This window comes from Pyxicephalus adspersus, chromosome 1 (assembly GCF_032062135.1).
Source record: "Pyxicephalus adspersus chromosome 1, UCB_Pads_2.0, whole genome shotgun sequence".
Classification (NCBI taxonomy): domain Eukaryota; kingdom Metazoa; phylum Chordata; class Amphibia; order Anura; family Pyxicephalidae; genus Pyxicephalus; species Pyxicephalus adspersus.
The window spans coordinates 38,413,864-38,436,476 of NC_092858.1; the positions used below are offsets into that span (position 1 = coordinate 38,413,864).

General features: G+C 39.3%; 1 protein-coding gene across 3 annotated transcripts; it reads right to left on the reverse strand.

Moving 5' to 3' along the window:
- Positions 1-5,732: 5,732 nt before the first annotated feature.
- HIGD1C (HIG1 hypoxia inducible domain family member 1C) lies at positions 5,733-20,764 on the reverse strand. Of its 3 annotated transcripts, none has more exons than XM_072407106.1 (4): positions 20,601-20,764; positions 14,744-14,862; positions 10,843-10,977; positions 5,733-10,665 (listed from the first exon to the last, which is right to left on the reverse strand). In XM_072407106.1, exons 2-4 carry the CDS (start codon positions 14,832-14,834, stop codon positions 10,601-10,603), a joined length of 291 nt encoding a protein of 96 aa, XP_072263207.1. In that variant the 5' UTR covers positions 14,835-14,862; positions 20,601-20,764; the 3' UTR covers positions 5,733-10,600. The 3 variants fall into 3 exon arrangements, with proteins under 3 accessions (XP_072263207.1, XP_072263213.1, XP_072263217.1); XM_072407112.1 differs by having other exon boundaries at positions 20,488-20,761; XM_072407116.1 differs by lacking the exon at positions 20,601-20,764 and adding an exon at positions 16,492-16,514.
- Between the last annotated feature and the right edge of the window lie 1,849 nt (positions 20,765-22,613).

The window sequence follows — 22,613 nt, forward strand, 5'->3', positions numbered from 1 at the left end:
AAATCACTTTGAGTATTCTAAAGGGTTAAACTGTAACATTTATTGTGATCACAGTGGTGTCAGACTTTAAGTTTTTTAGCTATTGATTTGGTTTCCTTTACAGAAATGTACTTCAACAAACCATCTTCTGAAATTAGTTTTTAATTTTTTTATGGATCATTGACTATAAAAGTAAACTCTAGTCAGGGCCGAGAGATAAATGGAGCCCTGGGAAAATATAAAACAGGGGACCCAAATATACAGCATTCCAGCTCTCTGTACCCATTTCATTTTTGCTTTTGCAAAGCCTTGGAGAAGGTAAAGCACCCTGGGCAGTTGCCTAGTTTGCTTCCATACCTGGCCCTGACTCTAAATGTCATCCTATTGTCTAATGTGTCTGTGAACACTAGAAAAAACATTCAGTACATCTCTGCAATACTTTTCCAACGGTTTCTTAAAAATGCTGCGAACACCGACAAATATCTGTTCGATCCACCTAAAATCCAGTGAGCTTCTATCTACTAGTCTGGGTTGAAAACAGTGTTAGAGTCATATGCATTTCTATATGAATGTATTAAGGGCTCCTTAGTATTCTATGGGCACACAAATAAAATGCACATTTTAAAATTGCAAATAACATGTGAATGGGGTCAAAAAAGTTGGGTTTGTGTGAACTGTGAAAAGTGAAAGTGAATTGTGTTTAGCTTGTTTTTGTTAGCATAGTGTTGTTGCAGTAAATAAATAACAATTTTATTCTGTTTGAGATTCTCGTGTTCCACAATGGATTTTAAATTTTATTTTTCTATTCCAGCCCATGCTGGAAGTGAGCTACGAGGGGGTGCTGAGAAGTTCCAGAAATAAGAGAGCCAGAGTTATGAAATATCACATTTATTCAACGTATTCCCCCCTGAGACTGATGCACTTGGTACAGCATAGTTGCAGCTTTTCTAGACCGTTCAAAAAAAAGTTCTTTGGTTGGGCCACAAGCCAGCTCTCAGCAGCATCTTTGACATCAGAAATGTCCTCAAAATGTTGCCCCTTCAGGTGTTTCTTCAAATTTGGGAACAGATAAGAGTCCGAAGGGGCCAGGTCAGGTGAGTAGGGGGGATGGTGGACCAATTGGAAACCCAGGGTGTTCAATTTGGCAGCCACAACTTTGGACGTGGGCGCAGGTGCATTGTCCTGCCTAAAAAGGATCCCTTTGGTCAACTTTCCACAGCGTTTCGTCCTGATTGCCTCCTTCAGCTGGTCCAGGAGATTAGCATAATACTGTTCTGTGATACTAGAGCCCCGAGGTAGGTAGTCCACCAACAGAATACTGTCTATGTCCCAGGAAAAGGACGCCATGACTTTTTTGGCCGATTTCTAGGTTCGGAACTTCTTCGCTATGCCGCCATTCCTTTGACTGTTCCTTGGTTTCAGGATCATAGATGTGGAGCCAGGTTTCATCTTCAGTCACTGACCTAGCCAAAAAGTCCTGTGCAGTTTGAAAATGGGCCAAAACGGCTTTGGATGCTTCAACTTGTTCCTTGTTCTGATCACTGTTCAAACATTTCGGCACCCACTTCGCTGAAAGCTTGCGGACGTCTAGGATAGTGATAATAATAAACCTAACACGCTCCCGTGAGATGTCAAGTATCTGGGCTATCCTTTTTGCAGATATTCGTCGGTCCTCAATAATCAGCTCATGGACAGCATCGCAGGATACCTGGTAAGTTGAGGTTGGGGGGCGCCCACTGCGGGGCTCATCTTCAATGGTGAAATGCCCGGTCCTGAAACGAGATATCCAGGTTTTGACAGTGCTATAGGAAGGACACTTCTCCCCCACTGTTTGTGACTTCTCAGTGTGAATGTCCCTTGCTGACTTTCCCTGGAGAAACAAAAACTTCATGACGTCTCGTAACTCCAATGACGTGAAACTTGCTTGTGCCTCTCCCATCACACCTTATCACTAAAAGAAAAAACAGTTTTAGGAATCGCAAAGACCTGATATTTGCACAGTTACATACTAGGATATTAGGCCGTCATATGCCCCCATACTCATTTTTCTATTTTACCTGGGAAGGGGGCAAAGCCAGAAACTTCTCAGCTCCCCCTCGTATTGACCTGATTCAGCATGGATGTTTTTGGTCTTTGTAAAGATCTGGTACTGCTTGACACTTTCTTGCTGGTCCATTGCATTTCATTAAAATATTTTATTCTAGAAACAAAGGCCTAGATGCATAATGTATGTAAAGCATGTTAAATGGTCTCTTATGTTATTTCCACATGCCTTAGGTCATACGGCCTTATGCGGCCTGTATATATACAGGCTTTTTTATCTGGCCCGTTGAACTCTCTACTTCAGTGGCTCCGCTGAAGTAGATCCGCGGTCCGCGACTCTGGCCGGTGCAAATCCCATCAACCCGCAGGAGGACCCCGCTGAGGAGCCACATCGGCCAGAGCCCCTGTACAAATCCCGGGTTTGGGGAAGTGGCCAAAACAACCCGCCCACTCCCTCACCGCAGGCTCAGATCTACGATGGGAAAGTGGGCGGAGTTATGACATCATGACGTCACATTCATCTGATCCTGACCCAGCCCCTCTGCCAAATTTTAGAACCCATTGTGCCCCCTGAGTCAAAACATTTGCCCACTCCTGCCTTAAGTGCTATTTGAAGTTGATGAATCAGGGTCATATTAATTGTCTTTATTCCCCTGCAGGAATTGAGAGCCGCAATGGGGTGATAAATGCAATATAGTGTGAAAATCAAGAAGTACTATTTGGATTGTATTTACAAAGTGATACAACTAATCCTGTATATCTGATAATCATTTAGGTAATTTAAACAATTTGAGACTTTGTACAACAGACACTAAATGAGTGAAAACTATTCTAGTGATATCAATGGACTGGACAAAAACCACCACTATAGTGTTCCAGCTAGTTTTATTTTTCTTCTATAACCTATTTCCTGCTGATCACATAAGATAAAAAAGGAATATAACCAGCTTCAATATGCCAATAATCTGGCACCGCAATCCCACCTTCCCAAGCACCAACCTCCTTTCATGATAGAAATCTTCAGCCATACTGATCGTTCATAGCCAATATTATCTTATGACTGTATCAGCTTTGATGCCTGTGCCCCCCACTGCTGATATCTTTGCTTGGTGCTGCACATCCTCTTGTCAAACTTTTCATTCTTCATTCTGTCTCCTCCTACATATATATATTCTCCATTTATTCCTTTAGAAAATCTGTACTTTTTCAGGACACACAGAACACAAACTCTCCATGGGACTGGATGGAGGAGAACCAGACCATACAGGGAAGTTTGTGAGAAGTCTGTGTATGGTGCTTGGCAGGTCACACAGCAGAGTTCTATGTGGAGTGGACATAGGTACTGAGCATTTCACCCCAATGAGTAATAACTGCTTACATTTAGTATTAACATCCATTTACATTTGACATATGGAGGGGGGGTGTATATTAAAACTGTTATTGTTTGCAGTGGCTTCTTTAATTCAAATGCATTAGGGACACGTTTATTTTGTGTATACAATTTGCTTAATGCCGTACGGTAGCTATTAGACCTTATCTCTGCCTGTTTAAAAAAAAAAAGAGACAGGGGCCCTTTGCACCTATTTATAAGGTAACTTTCTTTTGATAGGTTTGCAGCAGCACTACAGGGACATTGAGGATATTTGTTATCTGGCCACACGGTTATACAAAAGACCCAAAGAATATTGGTGATATTTTATAAAGTGCACAATATTTGATAATAAGTGTCCCTTGCAGAGTTTTAGTTAAATGGTTTTTAAGGCAGACAATATTGAATGACCCTGAAATATAACTTTTTCCTAAAGTGGACCTACAATACAGAAGGTCTGCTTACATGGTCTGGACCCCTCTACTTATTCTTTTATAGTGGAAGGTCTCTTGTAATGTACTCTGCATTCTAATCCACACAGCAAATACAGCAATTTCTAGAACAAAACACACAAGAGGCAGTTATCTACGAATGAGCAGAATGATACCTGTTAGTTTTTATTTTGTAGCAGTAGGTAGAGATAAATTAAACATTGTGTTGTTTGAAGCAAAACTAAACCCCAAATCAAATAGGGCAAATTCTGATAGCAACCAGGCTGATGGTGAATTTAAACAAGAAGCAAAGAGAGTTTAGCTGTTAGATGGCTGCATACTTCATCCTCCTGATATACCGGTAGTCAGAGGCAGTTGGTGCATATAAATCAGTTTTTCTCAACTTTTTTCACATCGGGGAACCCTTGAAACAACTTTCAGGTCTTTAGGGAACCCCTGCTATAATTACTATATGCCCAGCTCAGAATATATAGGCATGGTGGTCAGTATTACCTCCTATTTTACTGGCCATCAGTGAAGCTGGGTGATCTAGCAAACCTGGAATGGATTTCTTAAAAGTCATTTAATATTTGTTAGCAAATGTTTTCTATTTTGGACCAGATCCATTCCAGGTTTGCTGAATTACCCAGGTTCACTGATGAAAGTGTATCCTCTCCAGCCTTGGTGAGCTTTAATAAATCTGGCCCATGGTTTCCACTGTAATGCAGGGATACCTAGAACTGTAGTCTAACCTACTTTCACTGTTACATGGTCACTGCTAACTAACCTGCCCAATGGAACCCAGATTAAGTTGTGTTTGAGGATTCATCTTAACGCTCTGTGCTCTGATGTCTGGTGACACTGGAAAGCCCATGGAATAAACATGAGACGCTATCCATATGTCAGCCCTTGTGTCCACACCGTCTGCACTTAGGACTATACTGGCACTTTCCAATACATATCAGAGCACTGGGCTTCAAGCTGCATCTCCAGATACCTCTCTACCCCTCCCCCCCCATTTACAAATGCTTTGATGTTCACACAACTCAGGATTCACACATTTATCCTCTCATTGAATTCTCTTTAAAAAATGTAAGAATCCCATGTGATAGAGTATGCGTTCTTAAGAAAACTATTCTGTGAGCCAAGATATGACCATGTCTAGTTACATATCATATTAGGATATGAGTGGAAAAATAATTATGTGACTTAACTGGTGTCTAGTTCTAAAGAACCCAGTGACGTCAGTGCATGAAGCAGTTCACTATCATGGATGCTGCAGTGATGTTACTAATTCCCTGGGAAAATATTGGCTTTTATATTGGTCACTGTTGTGTGTATTTCACCAATTTGTTGAAATTGGTGAAATAAACATTGTATAAGGTTTGGTATGGATGTGGCACTGATGGGTTGCCTCCAACACCAACAAAATAGAGAACACTGTTGTGTGTAGTTGACAGGTACTCTTGAGTCTCTAGGCAGTTCCTATTCCTGGTGTTTCATGTAATTAGTGATCTTGTAATGTGTTTAAGTGATAAAACCTGAGTTATGATGTCCTCATAAAGTGATGGCTGTGTCATATATATCTATTCTTTTAATAATCAATACCTGTGTAGCAGTATATGTGGGATATATTCCCAACCTGACTGTACAACCAATACCGTGCATGATGTCTACAATCTGATGTTATTCCTGTGTGTATCTGCTTGTCCTGCAAGTTCCACTTCTGTATGATGAATATCACTGGCCCGTCGCTGGGTTGTCAATGTGCCTTATACAATGGAAAGAAACTTTTGTTTACAGTGCTGCCAGTTGAATTATTTTCAATAAAGGTGACTCTATTGACGATAAAAAGATCTGTGCGTGTTTTTGTTTTTTTAAGATTTATACAAAGAACACTATCCAGAACATGAGTAACAATGACATTTATTAATCAGTAAATGTATTATTACAACGCAGCACTGGAAAGACTTACAGAATAAAGTCACTATCATTCCTTGCATGCTGATCTTTTCGAGGCTGGTGTTGTATTTTTTCATTTCATTACTGAGCATACATTAACTCTTTTTTTTCCACCCAGTGTCATGCAATAAAAGGCACTTTACCGTCTTTGTATACATACAGACAGGACTCTCATTATGTTTCATTAATACAACAAATGAGACATCTGTCAGCTGTATTATTTTATAACTAAGGACTCAGACCTTAAAGTTTCTTACAGACCTCAGTATACTTTGAATTGATCTCATAAGACCTGATTCATATTTTTGTGTTTCAGAAATGTGCAGCAATGTAAATTTTGTACATCGCTCTGAATTGCACCCTGATGCATTTTTTAATTACACCACAATACACAGTGATGTACTACCCTGTGTTCAGTGCTGCACTGCTTAAAATGCTGCACACTTTTTTTTGTTAATTTTTTGTGTGAATCATACAATAAAAAATGCATCAAAGAAAAATAATCTCACAGCAAAAGAGTAAGTTGTCCTGTCCTGTATGTGCAAGCTCCAGAGCGAAGTGAAAGTAATCAACTTGACCTTTTCAGGTACTTATTTTTGAACAGGATTCTGTTCTTAGAATTTATGTTGGTGTGGCAAATTTATTAGAGCAGAGAGGACATTTTGATTGTAATTCTGCTTTAACGCAATACACAGAAGTAAAAAGGCCCCTACACTTTAATAAAGTCAGCCTACAACCACCTGTTCCAGGAATGACTACAATCTTGGATTTCCCTTCTATTTCTGCTCCAGTGAGCCTGATCTAACTCCTATCACACCCTAAACTAGAAAAAGTTTTGACCGGAGTTCTGTAAGTGCTTTAGGGGCCGACTATATAAAAGAAAAAGGAGAAAAGAATGTCTCCTCTGTTACAAAGCAGTTCATTTTTTTTTACAAAGCCAAATATATAAAAAGCTGGAACAGGATTTGTTCTCCTTGGTAATCAGGTTTTTGAAGTGGAGAATAGAGGTACCATAGTTACCCTAAAACGGCAATCAAACACTTTATGCATTTGAATGGATGACACCATCTTTCTGGCAAACAGCCTTTTTACCCCCCTTATAAATATGCCACTAAGTTTACTGCACCTTACTATACTCGACACTTTTGTAAATCAGAGTCTCCAGCCACTGACTCAATGCAAGGGCAAGAGGAAGGTTCACAGTTGACATTAGCATAGAAATCACTGTTCTGAAGGCAATGGGTCAGAATGACAGAGGACCACGAGTTTTACAAGATGGCAGCTTCCATACGCTCTGATAAAAACTTGGAGGCTGAAATGCTGAGCTCTCCTTCTGAAAACAGTCATTGCCTGGCTCTCATGCTGAACCTCCCTGTTCAGTACTTGAGTCAATGACTTTCAAGTATTATAGTGACAAGTATTAATAACTATAACACTTTTCTGGTCTATATACAGTAATTGCACAGTAAGCCAAATAACATTTCTAGAAGGAGGTCGGCAATGGCTGCCTCTGTAGTTCTCCCAGTTCCTTAACACATATATCACATGACATATATTAATAAGATTTCTAAAATATATTGTGCCAAAAAAAAACAGTTTACAGGTTACATGACAGAAGAATATAACTGCAAAAAAAGCAAGAAAGCAGGTAACAATTTAAACCTGTACAGCCAAAGCCTATGTTTTTGCTTTTGGAAAAATATAGAAAAATATAAGAATCCCTAGTGTATAGTCTAGTTTTTTTTTTTTTGCAGTCTCTGTCTCCACTGGGTTTATTCTCTTTGTCCTGGTGACCATTGTCCCCTGGGACAGAACGTATTTAATAGAAAATTTAAAATGTCATATTGGTCCTCAGAACAATTGGTGCCAAATGTTCTCCACAGTCCCCTTAAGCTGGGTGGACCACCTTGCACTTTTCAGTAACCTTCTAGCTGTTTTTGGATGGTGACTGATGAGTTGAGTCAGAAAACCGTCTGACCCCCTCCTACAATTTCCCACCTGGCTTAAAAAAATTCTGGGTTGAACACTGGTGCCCAATAGGTTCAGCTATTCCAGTGACAGCTGAATTACGCTCACTTTTAAATCTATGAAACAGCAACCTAAAGAAAAAATTCTCAAGAGGACAGGGACAGCAAACAATAAATTAACAGGGATTGCAAACCCTTCCTTAATCTATCCAAAACTAAAATTAAAGTAGTACATATAATTTTATCAGTCTGTTGTACTGACACAAAGATTTGCTGTTAGACAATACACGCTGTACATACAATACATGTTGAAGATATAGATAGGCTGTATGTGGTGTGCATTTACAACAATTAGTGTATAGTGTACACAATATGTGATGATTATTAAATTCCACTCAGTAATAATGTAGCTGCAGCTCACTGGCACTTGTGTATACAGCAGTATTATTATCCTCTATAAGTAACATTTTCTAAGAAAATACAAGAGAGTTTTCTAACTTTTTCTATTAACACTCAGCCCAAATACAGTACATGTTGATAACATATGACACACTAACTCATCTTTGTTAGGATCTGTGTGTTTTCTTTTTTTAATTTTGTAAAGCCCCATAATTGCCCAGCGTAAGTCTGGGTGCTGTTCAGTAGGTGTATTGATTCAAGACATGAATTCCTCTTCCTAGCCTGCACGGTGATGGCATCCCTACTGCACAGTAACACAAGGAAGGGGCAGAATATGTAAGACAAAGGTGGGTGTGTGCTGTGGAATGGAGAACTCTCAGGCCAATCATTATTTAGACTGATTACAGAGCTGGCATTTACACTACCAGCCTCTTATGTTATTATCCACAAGTCTGAAGATATTGTGCTAAACCTGTACTGGCCTTTGGTTGGCAGAGTTTCTGCTCTGAAAACACGCAATACCTTACAAACGTATTCATCTCCCTATGTGTTTGTCCTGTTGTTGCATTACAAACTGTAACCACATTTTTGGAAGGTTAGCACCATATTGTGGGGTTAGCATCAATTTATTACACAACATATCTATCACTTTGAATGTGCAAATATTTACACAATGGAATAAGTAATACAAAAAACAGATATGAGTGTGCACAGGCATTCATCTCCAAAGTCAGTCACACCCACCCTTTGCTATAATTACAGCTGCAGGGTTCTTGTTTTTGGGGACTCTGCCACATGCTGTTTTCCAATTTTTTTTTTTTTCAGTGGTTTTTCCTGACCTTCCATAAATCTATGCTGTGTGGAGCATATAAACTAAGGTGTACCTTAGGTCAGGTACTCCAATCTCAGCTGTGGACCTTCAATGGTGCTCTGTGCTAATTTTAGGTACATTTTGGAGTGCTGTTGCTGTATGGGTAAGCATGGTAAGCATGGTTGCTTGCCTTTTGTTGTTTCAGAGTCAGAACCAGATCATTCAAGGTCTGTTTATTGTATGCATGGAGATAACATGTGACAGATGTTAATTACTTCTGAAGGTAAATGGTTGGACCAGATTCTATTTAGAAGTTTCACAGCAAGGGAGGAAGCAAGCAAGGGGATGGATACATATGCACGCACAATGTTTATTTTTTTTTATTTGATTCTACTTCAACAATTTAGATTATATTGTTAAATATAAAAATCCATTTCAATTTCAAATAATACAACAAAAAAGGACACCGAGAGGGATGAGTATTTTTAAAGGCACTGGGCATCTTTATAGTTAAATATTGGCAGCGTATTAACTATCTGCTCTGGTGATACCAGCTGGATTCAAAATATTCATCATTTTAGGTTTATTAACTTGTTTTAGGTAATAATAACCACCAGCACTGATAATTACTAAATTTATTTTAAATGGTTGCTAGTTGAATAACAGTAAATATGTTAGCTGCTGCGAACATCACCTCCTTCTAGGCTAGACTACTGATAATGCTGTAAAGATTGACATTTCTCAGTTCAGGCAGCCAACGCTTTGACAAATTTGGCTTAGCTTGAGGGGTTTGGCCTTGTTATTTGGCCATTGAGCATTATTTGAAATAACACTGGGAGCAATAAAAATGGTCACACAACATCAGGATGACCAGCATAATTTCATCAATAAACATCTGTATCTATTCTACTATTGGTGTTGACCTGTCCTAACCTAACCAACAAATTAGAAATGGGTAAATAACTGACAGGTAATGTGAAAATCAAACACGACAATATGGTCTTCCTTACCAAAGATGTATGTTGGGCATCTGTGCAATAACTTCCAATTTAGTGCAAGTTAACCAATCATTCACTTTATAATAGTGGTTTATGAAGATTAGTGACATTCCAAGGCAGCAATAAAACACTTCTAATTTGACTATACATTATACAATGTCCCTTAGATCTTCCATCAACTATGTAGTACAACGTTCTGTCTTGTTTGATATTATGGACTTGATCATATTGATTCAATGGACTACTAGTGTCTGTATTTCTATTCTTAAGGTTGGGTTAATATAAAGGAAAATGTGCATTTAGGTTATATAGTCATCTTTTTAAAACAGTGAATCTGACATTCCCTGGTAGGAACTATTTTCTGCCATTGTAAAACATGGATCGGCAAGATTCCCATAAGGGAATGTTTAGGAGAATGTCTGATTCCCTGTAGATAAACCCATAGTGTATGGCCAACATTGTTGTTACAGAACAATCCTAGTATGAGTAAAAAGGAGAAGAACAACCTAGTATGTACCTAGTAACAAGATATAAAACAAATTCTAAAACATACTGCTAATGCTCTTGTGCGGGATTCATTTGGTGAGTACCAGACTAGGTTTTTGGACGGAAGTCATGTTGTGTCTTCTTGACCGGACTCCTCATTCGTCATCTGTGTGATCAAAGCGAGGCTTGATGTACTCTTTGTACATTGAATACATGACACCTAAAACCGAAATGAGAAGAAGGTGATATAAAAATAATGAATGCAGGTAATATAGCTGAGCATTGGTTTATTAAAGCCATCCACAGTTCACAGATGGCAGATACCACAACTATATTTGCAATTATTACCCATACAGGCACAACCGCTACCCACCATTGGACAAGAGAAATAACTTACCAAAGGTCATAGCACCAACAACAAATCCCTGTGCTCCAACTCGCATGTGGATGAGATGAACTGACATCTTCTGGTCACCACGGCTACGAAGCTTGTAGAGCCCAAAAGCCACCACTCCCAAGAAGCCGGCCATTCCTACATGTGAAATCAAATAGGGTTTTAGTTTCACAGTTAAAGCCAAAGTCGATTCGAAATGTATTATTGAATATAGAAAGGGGTCTGGAAATTTAGGATCACTGGTCACTTCCTGTTTTCCTGGGGTCAGAATCTCCAACGAAGATATAAACGTCCCTTGTTTCTGTATTGAAGTGGAGAACATTTATAATCCCACTGGGATGACTCCCCCTTACTTTCTGTGTCATCATGCCTGTTAAGGTGTCGTTGAATTTAAAAAAGAAACCTCCCCGGTGGACACACCGGTTTTTATGGACGTAATATGAGCACAGTCTGATTTTTTTACAACACTATGCACGTTTCTCTGTCCTGAGTTGTGATGCAGCGAGCATGAATATTGAAGGTGCATTGGGTTGCTATTCACAATGAATGGCACCACAAGACACCAGCATATTTAATGTGCATTACTGCATTTTGATTTGTGTGAAGGGGCCCTATGTGTTTTAGGCCTACCTACTTAACCTTGGCCTGGCTGTATCTAACAAACCAAAAATAATATAGCTAGAATTTGGCTTGAAGAAAATCAAAGGTTTCTGAGGCTGTGCTGTGTTGTTGAGCCTATTACCTTGTTAACTCCACAGGACAAAGCTTTCAATGTTGAACATGCTAAAAAGAAACCTTTTACATCTTTTACATAATTTACAAAAAGCCTGTTAAACACAATTCCACTTTATGCCATATTGAAATTAATTAAATAATACACAAATTAAAAAATAATTCACTTTGTAACCAAGTTGTAATGTGATGACCACCAAGGTGTTTCAGTTCCTAAATTTCCTAAAAACTTCCCTGCCTTAGTTTGCCTACAACAAGCAGGAAATACATAAACACGTACATACAAGAAAAATATCAATTATAAATACAAGTAAAATAAAACTGTATTTGAACATTTACAGTATTTACATACTGTCTTAGCTAGAGCCTTTTAAACTACTTTAGGATAAGTGATTCTTGACATAGACCTGGAGATAAATGAATACAATTCTGATAACGCTTCTGGCTCAACATTTTGTCACTCAGCAGTCACAAATGGTTCCTATGATGACTTGGTGTCACATGGTGGGTAAGCTGAAGCCATCTTTTTTATATGTCACCCCTATGCAGATAACAAAGCTATTAATACATTTACTAGTGATAGCATTTGGGACAATATATTTTGGTCACAGTTCAGTGTCCTCACCTGCCCTTTCTGTAATATGGTCCATGGACAACTACACAGGAATTAGAGGTAAAGTATGTTTTATCTGTCAGGGTTACTTAGAACACTGTTACAACATATAGCAGTATGCAGTACTAAATTATATTTTTACATTATAACTATATTGTAAAATGGCTCTAACAGCAACCTTTCAGATTGCTAGTGACTCATTTTGGGTAGAACATCTGTTGAAATTGGGGAACCTGGGGAGCAATATTCACTTTGCATCATGACCATCTGTGCGCTAGTCCTGGGGTTGCAGGTGTTTACCCAAACCTAGTTTCTAAGGTCCTGCATGCCTTCCATATGGGCAGTCCTATGTACCATACTCATATTGTTAGTCTAGATATAAAGAAATAGGCAGATCACATCTGACAAAAATCACCACATTTCCCAGTGGGCATCCTGGATAATAATGCAGTCACAGATAAAAGTTGTAAAAACAAGGTAAGTGACATATAAACTGATAATCACTTCTCTACTGATAATACAGGTTTTCTAATCCCTAGGTTTACTATATTTTTTCATATTTTGCGGACCCCCTCTAAAAGGCAAGAGCTGTGTCTAAAATTACAATTATTCGTCCTGGTCTTTAGCAAAGTATATTCTAATAAAATGATGTCTCTGTTCTTTGTCAGGCTGGCTGCATTGTAAGCTGATTAGATTTGTGTAATATTAAAGTTTCCTTAGGAATAATGATCAGAGAGACCGAGCTATTAGCTTGTGTTAAAGATAAAAGCTTTATTATCCTGCTATTTTGGATGTAATAAATCACATCAATTACAATCTGTTGATTACAGTTGATTCTCTTCCACAAAATAGAGATGATTTATATCTGGAAAAGCAGACGTGATTTACACGCAATGGAAAACACATCTGTGAACAAGGTTCTATATTTATAGGTCACTCCTAGCCCCAGAAGAAGACTGCCAGGAGCCTCTAGTGGCTTTAGCTTAAATCTGTTTCTGCCATTTTAGCTTATGTAGTACAGATTTCTTTCAATTTAAAGACTCAGATTTTGGATTATTCTCTGCCTTAATGTCACCATCCTGTAAAATAACAATGTCTCAATGGCTAATTTACAGGTTCTCATTTAGCAGACAGTGGTAGGTAGGTGGGGTTGAAACCTGATGTGAGAACAGGAACAAAATGAATCCAGTTCACACACAGCATGGGTGTGTTTCCAGCACTGCAGTGGCATTCTGTATTGAGGGAGGGGGAAGATTTGACCCCTGCACTCTGTGTAAAGTTGGCTTATCTGTGTATTATACAATATGTACTCCTGACCCCTGCACTCTGTGCACCATTGGCTACTAACACCAGCTTGCAATTACAAAACATGGCCTATGGCGGCTTGTTAGGCCCGTGCAATATGCACAGATGAGGAAGGCAACTGAAGCAGATGTTTTTACAGGCAGTTCACAAGAAATAGTTGATATAACGGATGGCTATATTATTACTGTATTTTATTGCTGATGTGTGGTTAGGAAGGTGTCAGACTAATTTTTAGGGTCCAGGACATCAGTTTTTTTGAAGGTCACATACAGGGCTACAGAGGGAAAACATACCAGTTCTAATTATAGACTTTATCACAAGAAAATCTATTTTAGATCTATTGGAAAATATTTAGTATGTGGTACAACATTCCAAAGCATCAAAATAAACTGGAGGCAAAAAATATGTCTAAATGGTAAAAGAATGTATACATACACCCAGTATGGTGTAGTAACAGTGATTGCAAAGGTCACCATTGCAGCCTGGCCTGTATAGACCTTTCTTTTTACAACTATCTACTGGTGTCCCAACCATTACCAAAGCATCTGACATCAGTCTCCAACTCCAGGAGGCCACATCACTAGAAGAGTCAGCTTCCAACACGATGTCACTAAGTACGCCTGTATTTGATGTCAGACCTGTGAAGAGCGATGTTTTGCCACAGGTTTAGGTACGGTCCAAAACTCTTGCATTACAGTAAATAGGAGTAGTTGATCAAGGTTCTCAAACGCAACACGTCATGTTTGACCATGATATGTAGTCTGAAGATTTGCACCATGGCGCAGTTTGCTGTATGATCAGAAGCTGTCAGTTCTATGCGGTTTCAAACAGTGGGTTTGAAAGAGTCCTTTTTACTCCGAGTCTGAAACCACTTTTGTAACATCTACTAAAAGAGGAGGTGGTCTTTCATTCAGTTGACTCATTCAGCAATGTGTGTATAATCTGAATTTCTGCTATTTAGGTCAGTACAGCCCAGCAATAAACCCCTACTATCTGAACTCCAGCAATAAACCTTCTACCTGAACCCCAGCATTGTCAGTCCCATACTTTCCACTTGCAAAATAGTACAGATACAATATGTACATAGTATTTGAGATATACATAATAAATAAAGAAAATATTTGTTTAAACACAACATTCTTTTTGCACTAAAGTGACAGGTGACACATCTACAAAAAATATATATTACTGCAAAATAAGCTATGAAATGCTTTTTAGAACTAATTGTATGAGAATCCATCTGCAGTATGTTACCTATGGGGACAAATGGAGATTCTTTAGACTTCTTTATCAGCTTGGAAGATGTTGTGCCCGCATCTGTGGGTTTCCATTCTTCAGAAGACATGGCTGCTGTATGAAAAGTAATGCAATATCTGGAAGAAAATATTTAATTTGTTTAAAAAATGTGTAACTATACTAACACAATCATCATTAAAAATATGCATACATGTACTGATTGTTAATGTAGAGGTTATTAAATTTTCTTTCTTTCAAAGTTAGCTGTTTTTGTCAACTGTGTTTTCATGCTATTATAGGGATCCTGTCCACATACTAATATCAGCAATATACTTCCCATAATAATATCATGACAGGGCAGAGAGGCTTAAAGGAGTGGGCACACAGCAGAGCCATAAATAATTGCAGCACAACCACTGTCTCCAATCTTCACACACTGCAATCAGTTCCTGCTTTGTTTACACTTTTTGAGCACTAACAAGCCTGCTATACCTGTCTTTACATTTGTATTACTTTATGGGAGCACTCATAACAAATTGCTAATCTTGCCTGAAATCCTAATATTTGCCAATAAGTAGCTGTGCAGACCCCTGCTGTCCTCCTACATAGCAGCAGGGGAAAGAATCAGAAGGATTGGCACAAGGAGAAAATGAATTACACAAGTCACAACACAGGAAAAATAGGTTAAAAAAGAAATGGTTAAACATGTAAGTGCTTATTTTTCTTTACTGCTGCACGGTTTTCCTCTAATAGGTAAGGTCTGGTGGCATGGTCTCCTTAACAAGAATGGTGACAATGTAAAAGTTAACTCTGAAACTATATACCGGTAGGCCATTTCCAACCTTAGAGTTGCTGCCTCCTACAAAATCTTTTTTAAAAACTGGAATTCTTAAAGTGTATATTTGCATAGTGCACCCCCCGAGTCACAGTGTGTTGACCTGGGGATCAGTTCCCAGGGCACCAATGGTTGCTTTGTGCGATGGATATGGGACTGGGCATGTTTGTCTCATACTCTGACATTTGGATTTTTCTGGGCTTCCAGCTGTGCATTACAATGGTGGGCAGGCACTATTAATCCGAGATGCCATGGTATCAATTTTATCACCATTAAATCTCCCAGTTCAGTATATGTAAAAGCATTGCTTGTGGGGTCAAATACAATGCAGCAACCTGTCTGTAACTTGTTTGATGTACAATAGATTTCTTCCCACCCAGCTTAAAAAAATTTCTGGGTTGAGCACTGTATGTATATATACATATATATATATATTACAGGACACTACCGGAACAATGTTACCGTGGTTGCAGAATAAATGCATTTTCCCATGGCAGTTATAGAGAATCATGGCTGGCTGTAGATTTATGTAGAAGCGGCCTTTTTTTCTTTCTTTCAGATAAAAAAAAATATGGAAACAGTCATGGCAGACATATGTGCCTTGATGGGGAATTTGAACCAGCAACTCACTGCAACTCTGAACCCCATCTATTTTTGGCACAGCTCAGACCCCTCAGTTACAGAACCCCCTGCCCCAAGTAACAGAACCCTCACAAGGACAGACCCCCTAAGTTTAGATGCCTCCTTGGTGCAGACCCTTCTCAGTGCAGACCCTCAGGGACAGGCACCACTTCAGTGCTGGACCCCCACTCTGAATGACCTCCTATCACTATAGAACTTCTCAGTGATAGACCCCAATCACTGACAGACCTATACAATGCAGACACCCCTTTTTTTATCCAGTACAGGTCCCCCCTCAGTGACACCCTACCATCACCCAGTGGTGGGCTGCAGATGCAGCCAGTGACATCTCAGCCATTTAATGTTGTCTCTTGTAAACTGACAGCTGTCACAGGTCACCTTCCTCTTCTCCCCTCCTCTGCTGGACTCTGCATTACATTATGTTTGGTAGTGGAAGATTTTCTCTGTTGTTTTACAAGTGACAGCATGAATCGGCTAAGCACTCACTGGCTGCATCTGTGGGCATGCTTCTGCCAATGATCAAGAGGATCCCGTCAGGCAATTACAAACTCTGTGACCCCTGTTCCTATGACATTGATAAGAAGTTCTGAATTTGTATTCCAGTCTTGTGATCCAGGCACCCTGCCAGAGAGCACAGCCAGGTGCTGAACTCCTACTGTAGCGTCAACACAGCCTAGTAAAGTACACATGAAGGCACAATAACTTGAAAAAAGGTTTCTAACCTCTTATCAATGTTTACAACAGCCTATGCTTGTTGTACTGACCCTTCCTCTCCGTTTCCAGTTTTGCTGTGCAAAGGAACTACAGGAGCCAGATATGAAGACAAATGCGGGAACTTAGACTAGTTACATGTAAAACACATGGCTAATATTTTAAAACAAACCCCACACAAAGGCTACCCTGAACTGCAAGATTTAAATGCCTATTCAGTGTAAATAAAAAAGGCATGTTAATGACCATAATATTATACAGCACCATCATATTACACAGCACTGTACAAAGTCCATAGTCCACTAACTGTCCCTCAAAGGAGCTCACAATCTAATGTCCCTAACATAGTCATATGTCATCTAAGATCAATTTAGGGGGAAGCCAATTAACATGTGTTTTGGGATGTGGGAGGAAACCAACACAGACACGGGGGAAATTTGCAAACTCCATGCAGATAATGTCCTGGCTGTGATTCGAACCTGGGACCTAGCGCTGCAAAAGCCAGAGTGCTAACCCTTGAGCCACCATGCTGCACAGACGCTGAGCCTGATTTGTTAAAGCTCTTTACGGCTGGAGTGGATACACTTTTATCAGTGAAGCTGGGTGATCCAGCAAACATGGAATAGATTTCTTCATTTGCTTTGAATTCTGGACCAGATCCATTCCAGGTTTGCTGGATCACCCAGCTACAATGATAAAAGTGTATCCTCTCCAGTCCTGGTGAGCTTTAATAAATAAGGCCCTCTGTGTAAGCAGTCACAGGCACTGACATCCCCTACAGGAGCAGAATTCCTGCATGTCAAATGAAGAACCCAGGGCTCAGAAGGGGAGGAGACAAAAATAAGGCTATAACCCTTGCAGTGCAGGGATAATCCCAATGCAAAGGTTGTTTGGTATTCCTACAGCCTATCTAAAAAATTCCATAATTATATTATTCCTAAGAGGAAACAAATCAGGAGAGCCTGAAGGAGTAGAAAGAGAACAGTTTATTAATATCATTTATTATGTGTATCTTTATAAAAGGTGTCTATTTTTTACATTTTACTATGGCATACTCCTGAAGTGACCTAAATGAAGAGGAAATTAATCACGTCACTTCAGTCTAGGAGCCAGTAGGAAATAAGCTTTGATTATTTATAGTACTGAGAAAAAAAAAAATGTCCGTAGACTTTAGTGCTGGGACATCATTTCTGCATTTTTTCCGGCTTAGGTCCTCAATTGAAGTCTAAAGCACATTTCAGCTGGCACACTGTAAATCCAGTGCATGCGGTGTTCGTCCTAATACTACAAATCTATTACTAGTTTTACCTTCCATTGATACAACCTGAATTGGTCATACATATAACAAAAGCATTCAGATGCTACATACAACACAGCTTTGTCCATGTATTGTACTCATTTCACTGTGTTGTGTGCCAAGTATTACAGTCTAGGAAACGTAAGTATCATAATATTTGCATTAAAATTAAACACTCCCTAAAAAAGGTTGAAATGGCCTTCATTCTGTATGGATATTGAGGAACGCAGACTGCAAGTTGTAGGTTACTAAGGCGGTGCAATCCTGAATGTTAATCTTGCAGGTCGGCATGCCAATACTGAGCTGTATGTCCTCGTATGACCCAGCTGCTTACTAGCAGAGAGCGGGGAAGTGTGACAACCCAAAGTCAACAACAGCTTTCACTGCACCTCTCTCACTGATGAGGCTTTGTGAGGCGGCCATTAAGGCTCCTAGGGATTTCTTAATACACCGGAAGCTGCAAATAGCAAAGAGGAGACATCATATAGCCGCTGTGAACTCTTCACCTTGTAGACGTAACAGGAAGTTATTTCTTAAAGGTTGATACAGAAAATGATGAACGTCTGCAAACTTATGAGGATTTGATGCTTTTATAATACGCTTGCACAGTTTTTATTTCCTTATCCTGTCTACCTGATACAAAACAAAGGGTTAAAATAACATTCCGGATATCCAATGCTAAAACAAGATTCCTTTATTCTAGTCTGAAGGTCTTTTGTATACTAGAAATCATCCCTACATGCACCTTAATTTTAGTTGTATTTATCTTTAGTAAGCACTGACAATATTTATGTTTCTTGTAGGTAAATGTTACTAATGTTTCTATACAGAGCATTTGTAGCTGATGTGTCCTCATCCTTCCTATATTAATAATGATATAAAGAGGAAATGGGGAAAGGTTATTGATGTTCATTCATATTGTTTTATGAAAAATTATCCTACAGAACAATCGGGTGCCAGATGATCAATGACCTCTCTCAATCTCAGCTGAGTTGTGCTGTACAGGGAACTAGTACAATGTCAAATTTAGGTACTCCATCGTACCTGCAGCTCCAAGGGCTTGTTTTAAAGTTCATTTAACACTTTGTTACTGAGGGTCTGCATTGAAAACAGTTGTTTACTACTTTCTTTTATATGTGAACCACAAAATCAATTAAAGGTAAGAAAAAAACTTAAAATACAGCAGTTATTCTGGAAATAATTCAATTGCAAGCATGCAGCAAACTGCCCGGTGTACATTGCCTACGTGCAATAAAGAGCATTACACATCTCAACAACCTATAAAAATGAGACATAAAATGTTTATAAGACCTGTGAGCTGTGCAATCTGCCGATACGCTTCACTTTTATGGCCATGTTTATGGTTTCAGCTGCAAATAAATATCTAGAAATAGTACTATAGGATAAAATTGACATTACAATGGGGTGGCTGCAGAGTGCTGGAACTGGGTGTAAAGCCCCCATACAGACGTCAGATTTCTAACCCTGTAAATGATCGTTTCCAGCGACAGATGAAAAAAAGAATGCTGTGCACCCAGAGCCGCTCTGTTCTATGGAGAGGGGAGGACAAGTGAGCAGCTAGAAAAGAATAGCAGTTGTTCCCAAAAGATCATTTAACCACAGCAGATTGATGAACAAGGTCAGGGGACCAAGTCACACACTCTGAATCTGCAAACCGTTTGTCTCAGGTGACTATTATGTGACATGTACATAGCATAAGCAGAACTTTATGTTAAAGATAAAACATGAACATCTACTGCAGAGAAGACATATTATAGGACTTCTAATGCCCTGTTCACCAACTTCACAGATAAGTGTAAAAGATTGGTGTATGAATGAATGAACTCCAGCACACGCATTCTATTCATCCTGGCATGAAGTCTGGACCTGGAAGAAGATCAGGTAAAGCTGTCAGTTCATGGACATCACATTGCTGGAGGTTAGGTGAGGACAGCCAGCTTTACCCATACCTGAAGAGGGAAACTAAGGGACAAATTTATAAAGTTGTGATGTGACTTTCACTGGTGGTGAATCAATTACTGTATAATAGAACACATGCACCTGGAGGATTCACATGCAGTGAATGACAAATTCAATGCTTTATAAATGTGTCCATAACTGTTTTAAAAATCCTGCACAAATACACCTACATATCTAATTGCCCATTTCAGGGGGCAGTGCCAGTGTGGCCATCACACCCACATACACAGCACTGACATTACCTATCACAATGTGTGTCCTCACCATAACTACAATAAATAACAGATGTAAACTTGCCATTAGCTCCCTGCAGCCAGTGCTCATACAATGAATGACTTCCTTGGCATGCTTTGCATCCTCCATAATATTATGACACCCCAGAGATTTGTGTAATAGGAAGCAGAACAGACCTGGCTTGCGCTTCCTCTCTGCACTCTGCGCTCTGCGCTCTGATCCCAGGCACTCTATTGCGCAGTCACTGACATCTGCCAGAAGAAGGTGACGTCACAGGCTGTTTTATCCAATAGGAGCGCAGAATTTATAGAGAGGTCTTTAGATGATGCCGCTTCACGGAGGTGACAGGCGGCGGGGGCGTTGGTGGGCCTGGGAGGGACACACCCATAATCCTCCTTAACCAATCAGGTTAGGGATTGTTCCTGATTGACAGGCAGGTTGGTTAAAGGTCGCAGTGGGTTATCACGATAATACATCGCGATGGGGAGTCACAGGGAGGAGTGAAGGGACAGAGGGGATGTACATTCATCTTTTCTGTGTATACATGTTTGTTGCGTACGGTCCCTGAATCAACTCTTCATAAATAGAGTATTTGGATGAATAAACCTTCCTTTAAATAGTGACTCCTATAGGTTGGGTATGATTAACCCACTCCTGACCAGCAGCTGATGTGGTTATAGCAAAATGTAGAGGAATGTGGGAGATGTGTTATCTTGGTTTTTATTTTATTTTTTACATCCATATTTTTTAATACTTTATTTTTTGCTATTTTGTTTAGAGCTTATTCATGTTTGTGTGTTGCTATAACACATGAATTTTATGCAGCAAAGCAACATACAATAAATGCGCTGGGGTGCGCAGTTGATAGTTGTTATTAGAACCAAGTATGCATCTAACAATGCTCTATTAAAAGCGTGTACTGCATGGTGGCTCAGTGCTTAGCACACTCATCTTTGCAGCACTAGGCCCCAGGTTTGAATCTCGGCCAGGACTCTTACCTGGTCTTCCTCCCACATTCCACATGTGGATAAGTAAATTGGCTTCTACCAAAACTGCCCTTAGACTGCATTACAGACATATGACTATAGTAGGGACATTAGATTGTGATCTGCATTGAGGTACAGCTAGTGACATGTATATGGACTTTGTACAGTGCTATGTAATATGTCAGCACTATATAAATACTGGATAACAATATTAAAAAGGTGTTGCTGCCAGGTCAAATTAAGGGGGTACCAATTTTTTTTGTAATAAACACAGCAATGTGAAAGAGCCCTTAGGCATCATTGCTTTTAAATTGTGGTAGTGTGATAAAACTCATCTTTCCTATGTAATGTCACTATAGAGGCTGTTTGCATTGCAATTTAAACATCCTTCATGTTCACTCTCATCTGCATATGAATGTCCTGTGAGGCTATAGAAGTCTATGACAATGTATGTATAGCGTGTTTTATTCTTGTCTCTCTTACAGGTAAACATATTTCATCTTAGTCCTCTCTCTATACACAGCTCTTCATGTACAAGAGAAAGTAAAAAAAAAATGCTAGCATAGGTTTCTGAATGGGCATTTAGGTATTGTTCACACTTTAGTAATGTGGTGTGTTGTAATAAATGCATAGATATTGCTGCTCATCTGCAGCTCACGGTCTATTACTGTGATCTGCAAGTTGTTTGTAGTGGAATGCAGCTTTAGTTCATTTTCCTCAATTTTTGATTGAAATGCCCTTCTATTGTGTGTTACTTTCCCCACGTCGTAGATTGTAAGCTCTTCGGGGCAAGGTCCTCTCCTCCTGTGTCACTGTCTGTATTGTCTTTTCCTTTGCAACCCCTATTTAATGTACAGCGCTGTGTAATATGTTGGCGCTATATAAATCCTGTTTATTATTATTATTATTATTAATATTATTATTATTAATAACAATAACAACAACAACAAGACAGGCTGATTTCTTCATGTCACAGCAGCATTACAAAACAAATCCTTTACCGTGCTGGTCTGGGTAAAGCTAGGGGAGAAGAGAGAGTTATAATATCATGAACTGTTTTCTGTGTGAAGGAAAACAGTATATGTCTGGTGTTCACAAGCAACATATAATAAGATTGGCTCAGTGGGAGCTGTACCAGTCATCCAGCATTGATGGCTCAGTGGGAGCTGTACCTGTCATCCAGCATTGTTGGCTCAGTAGGAG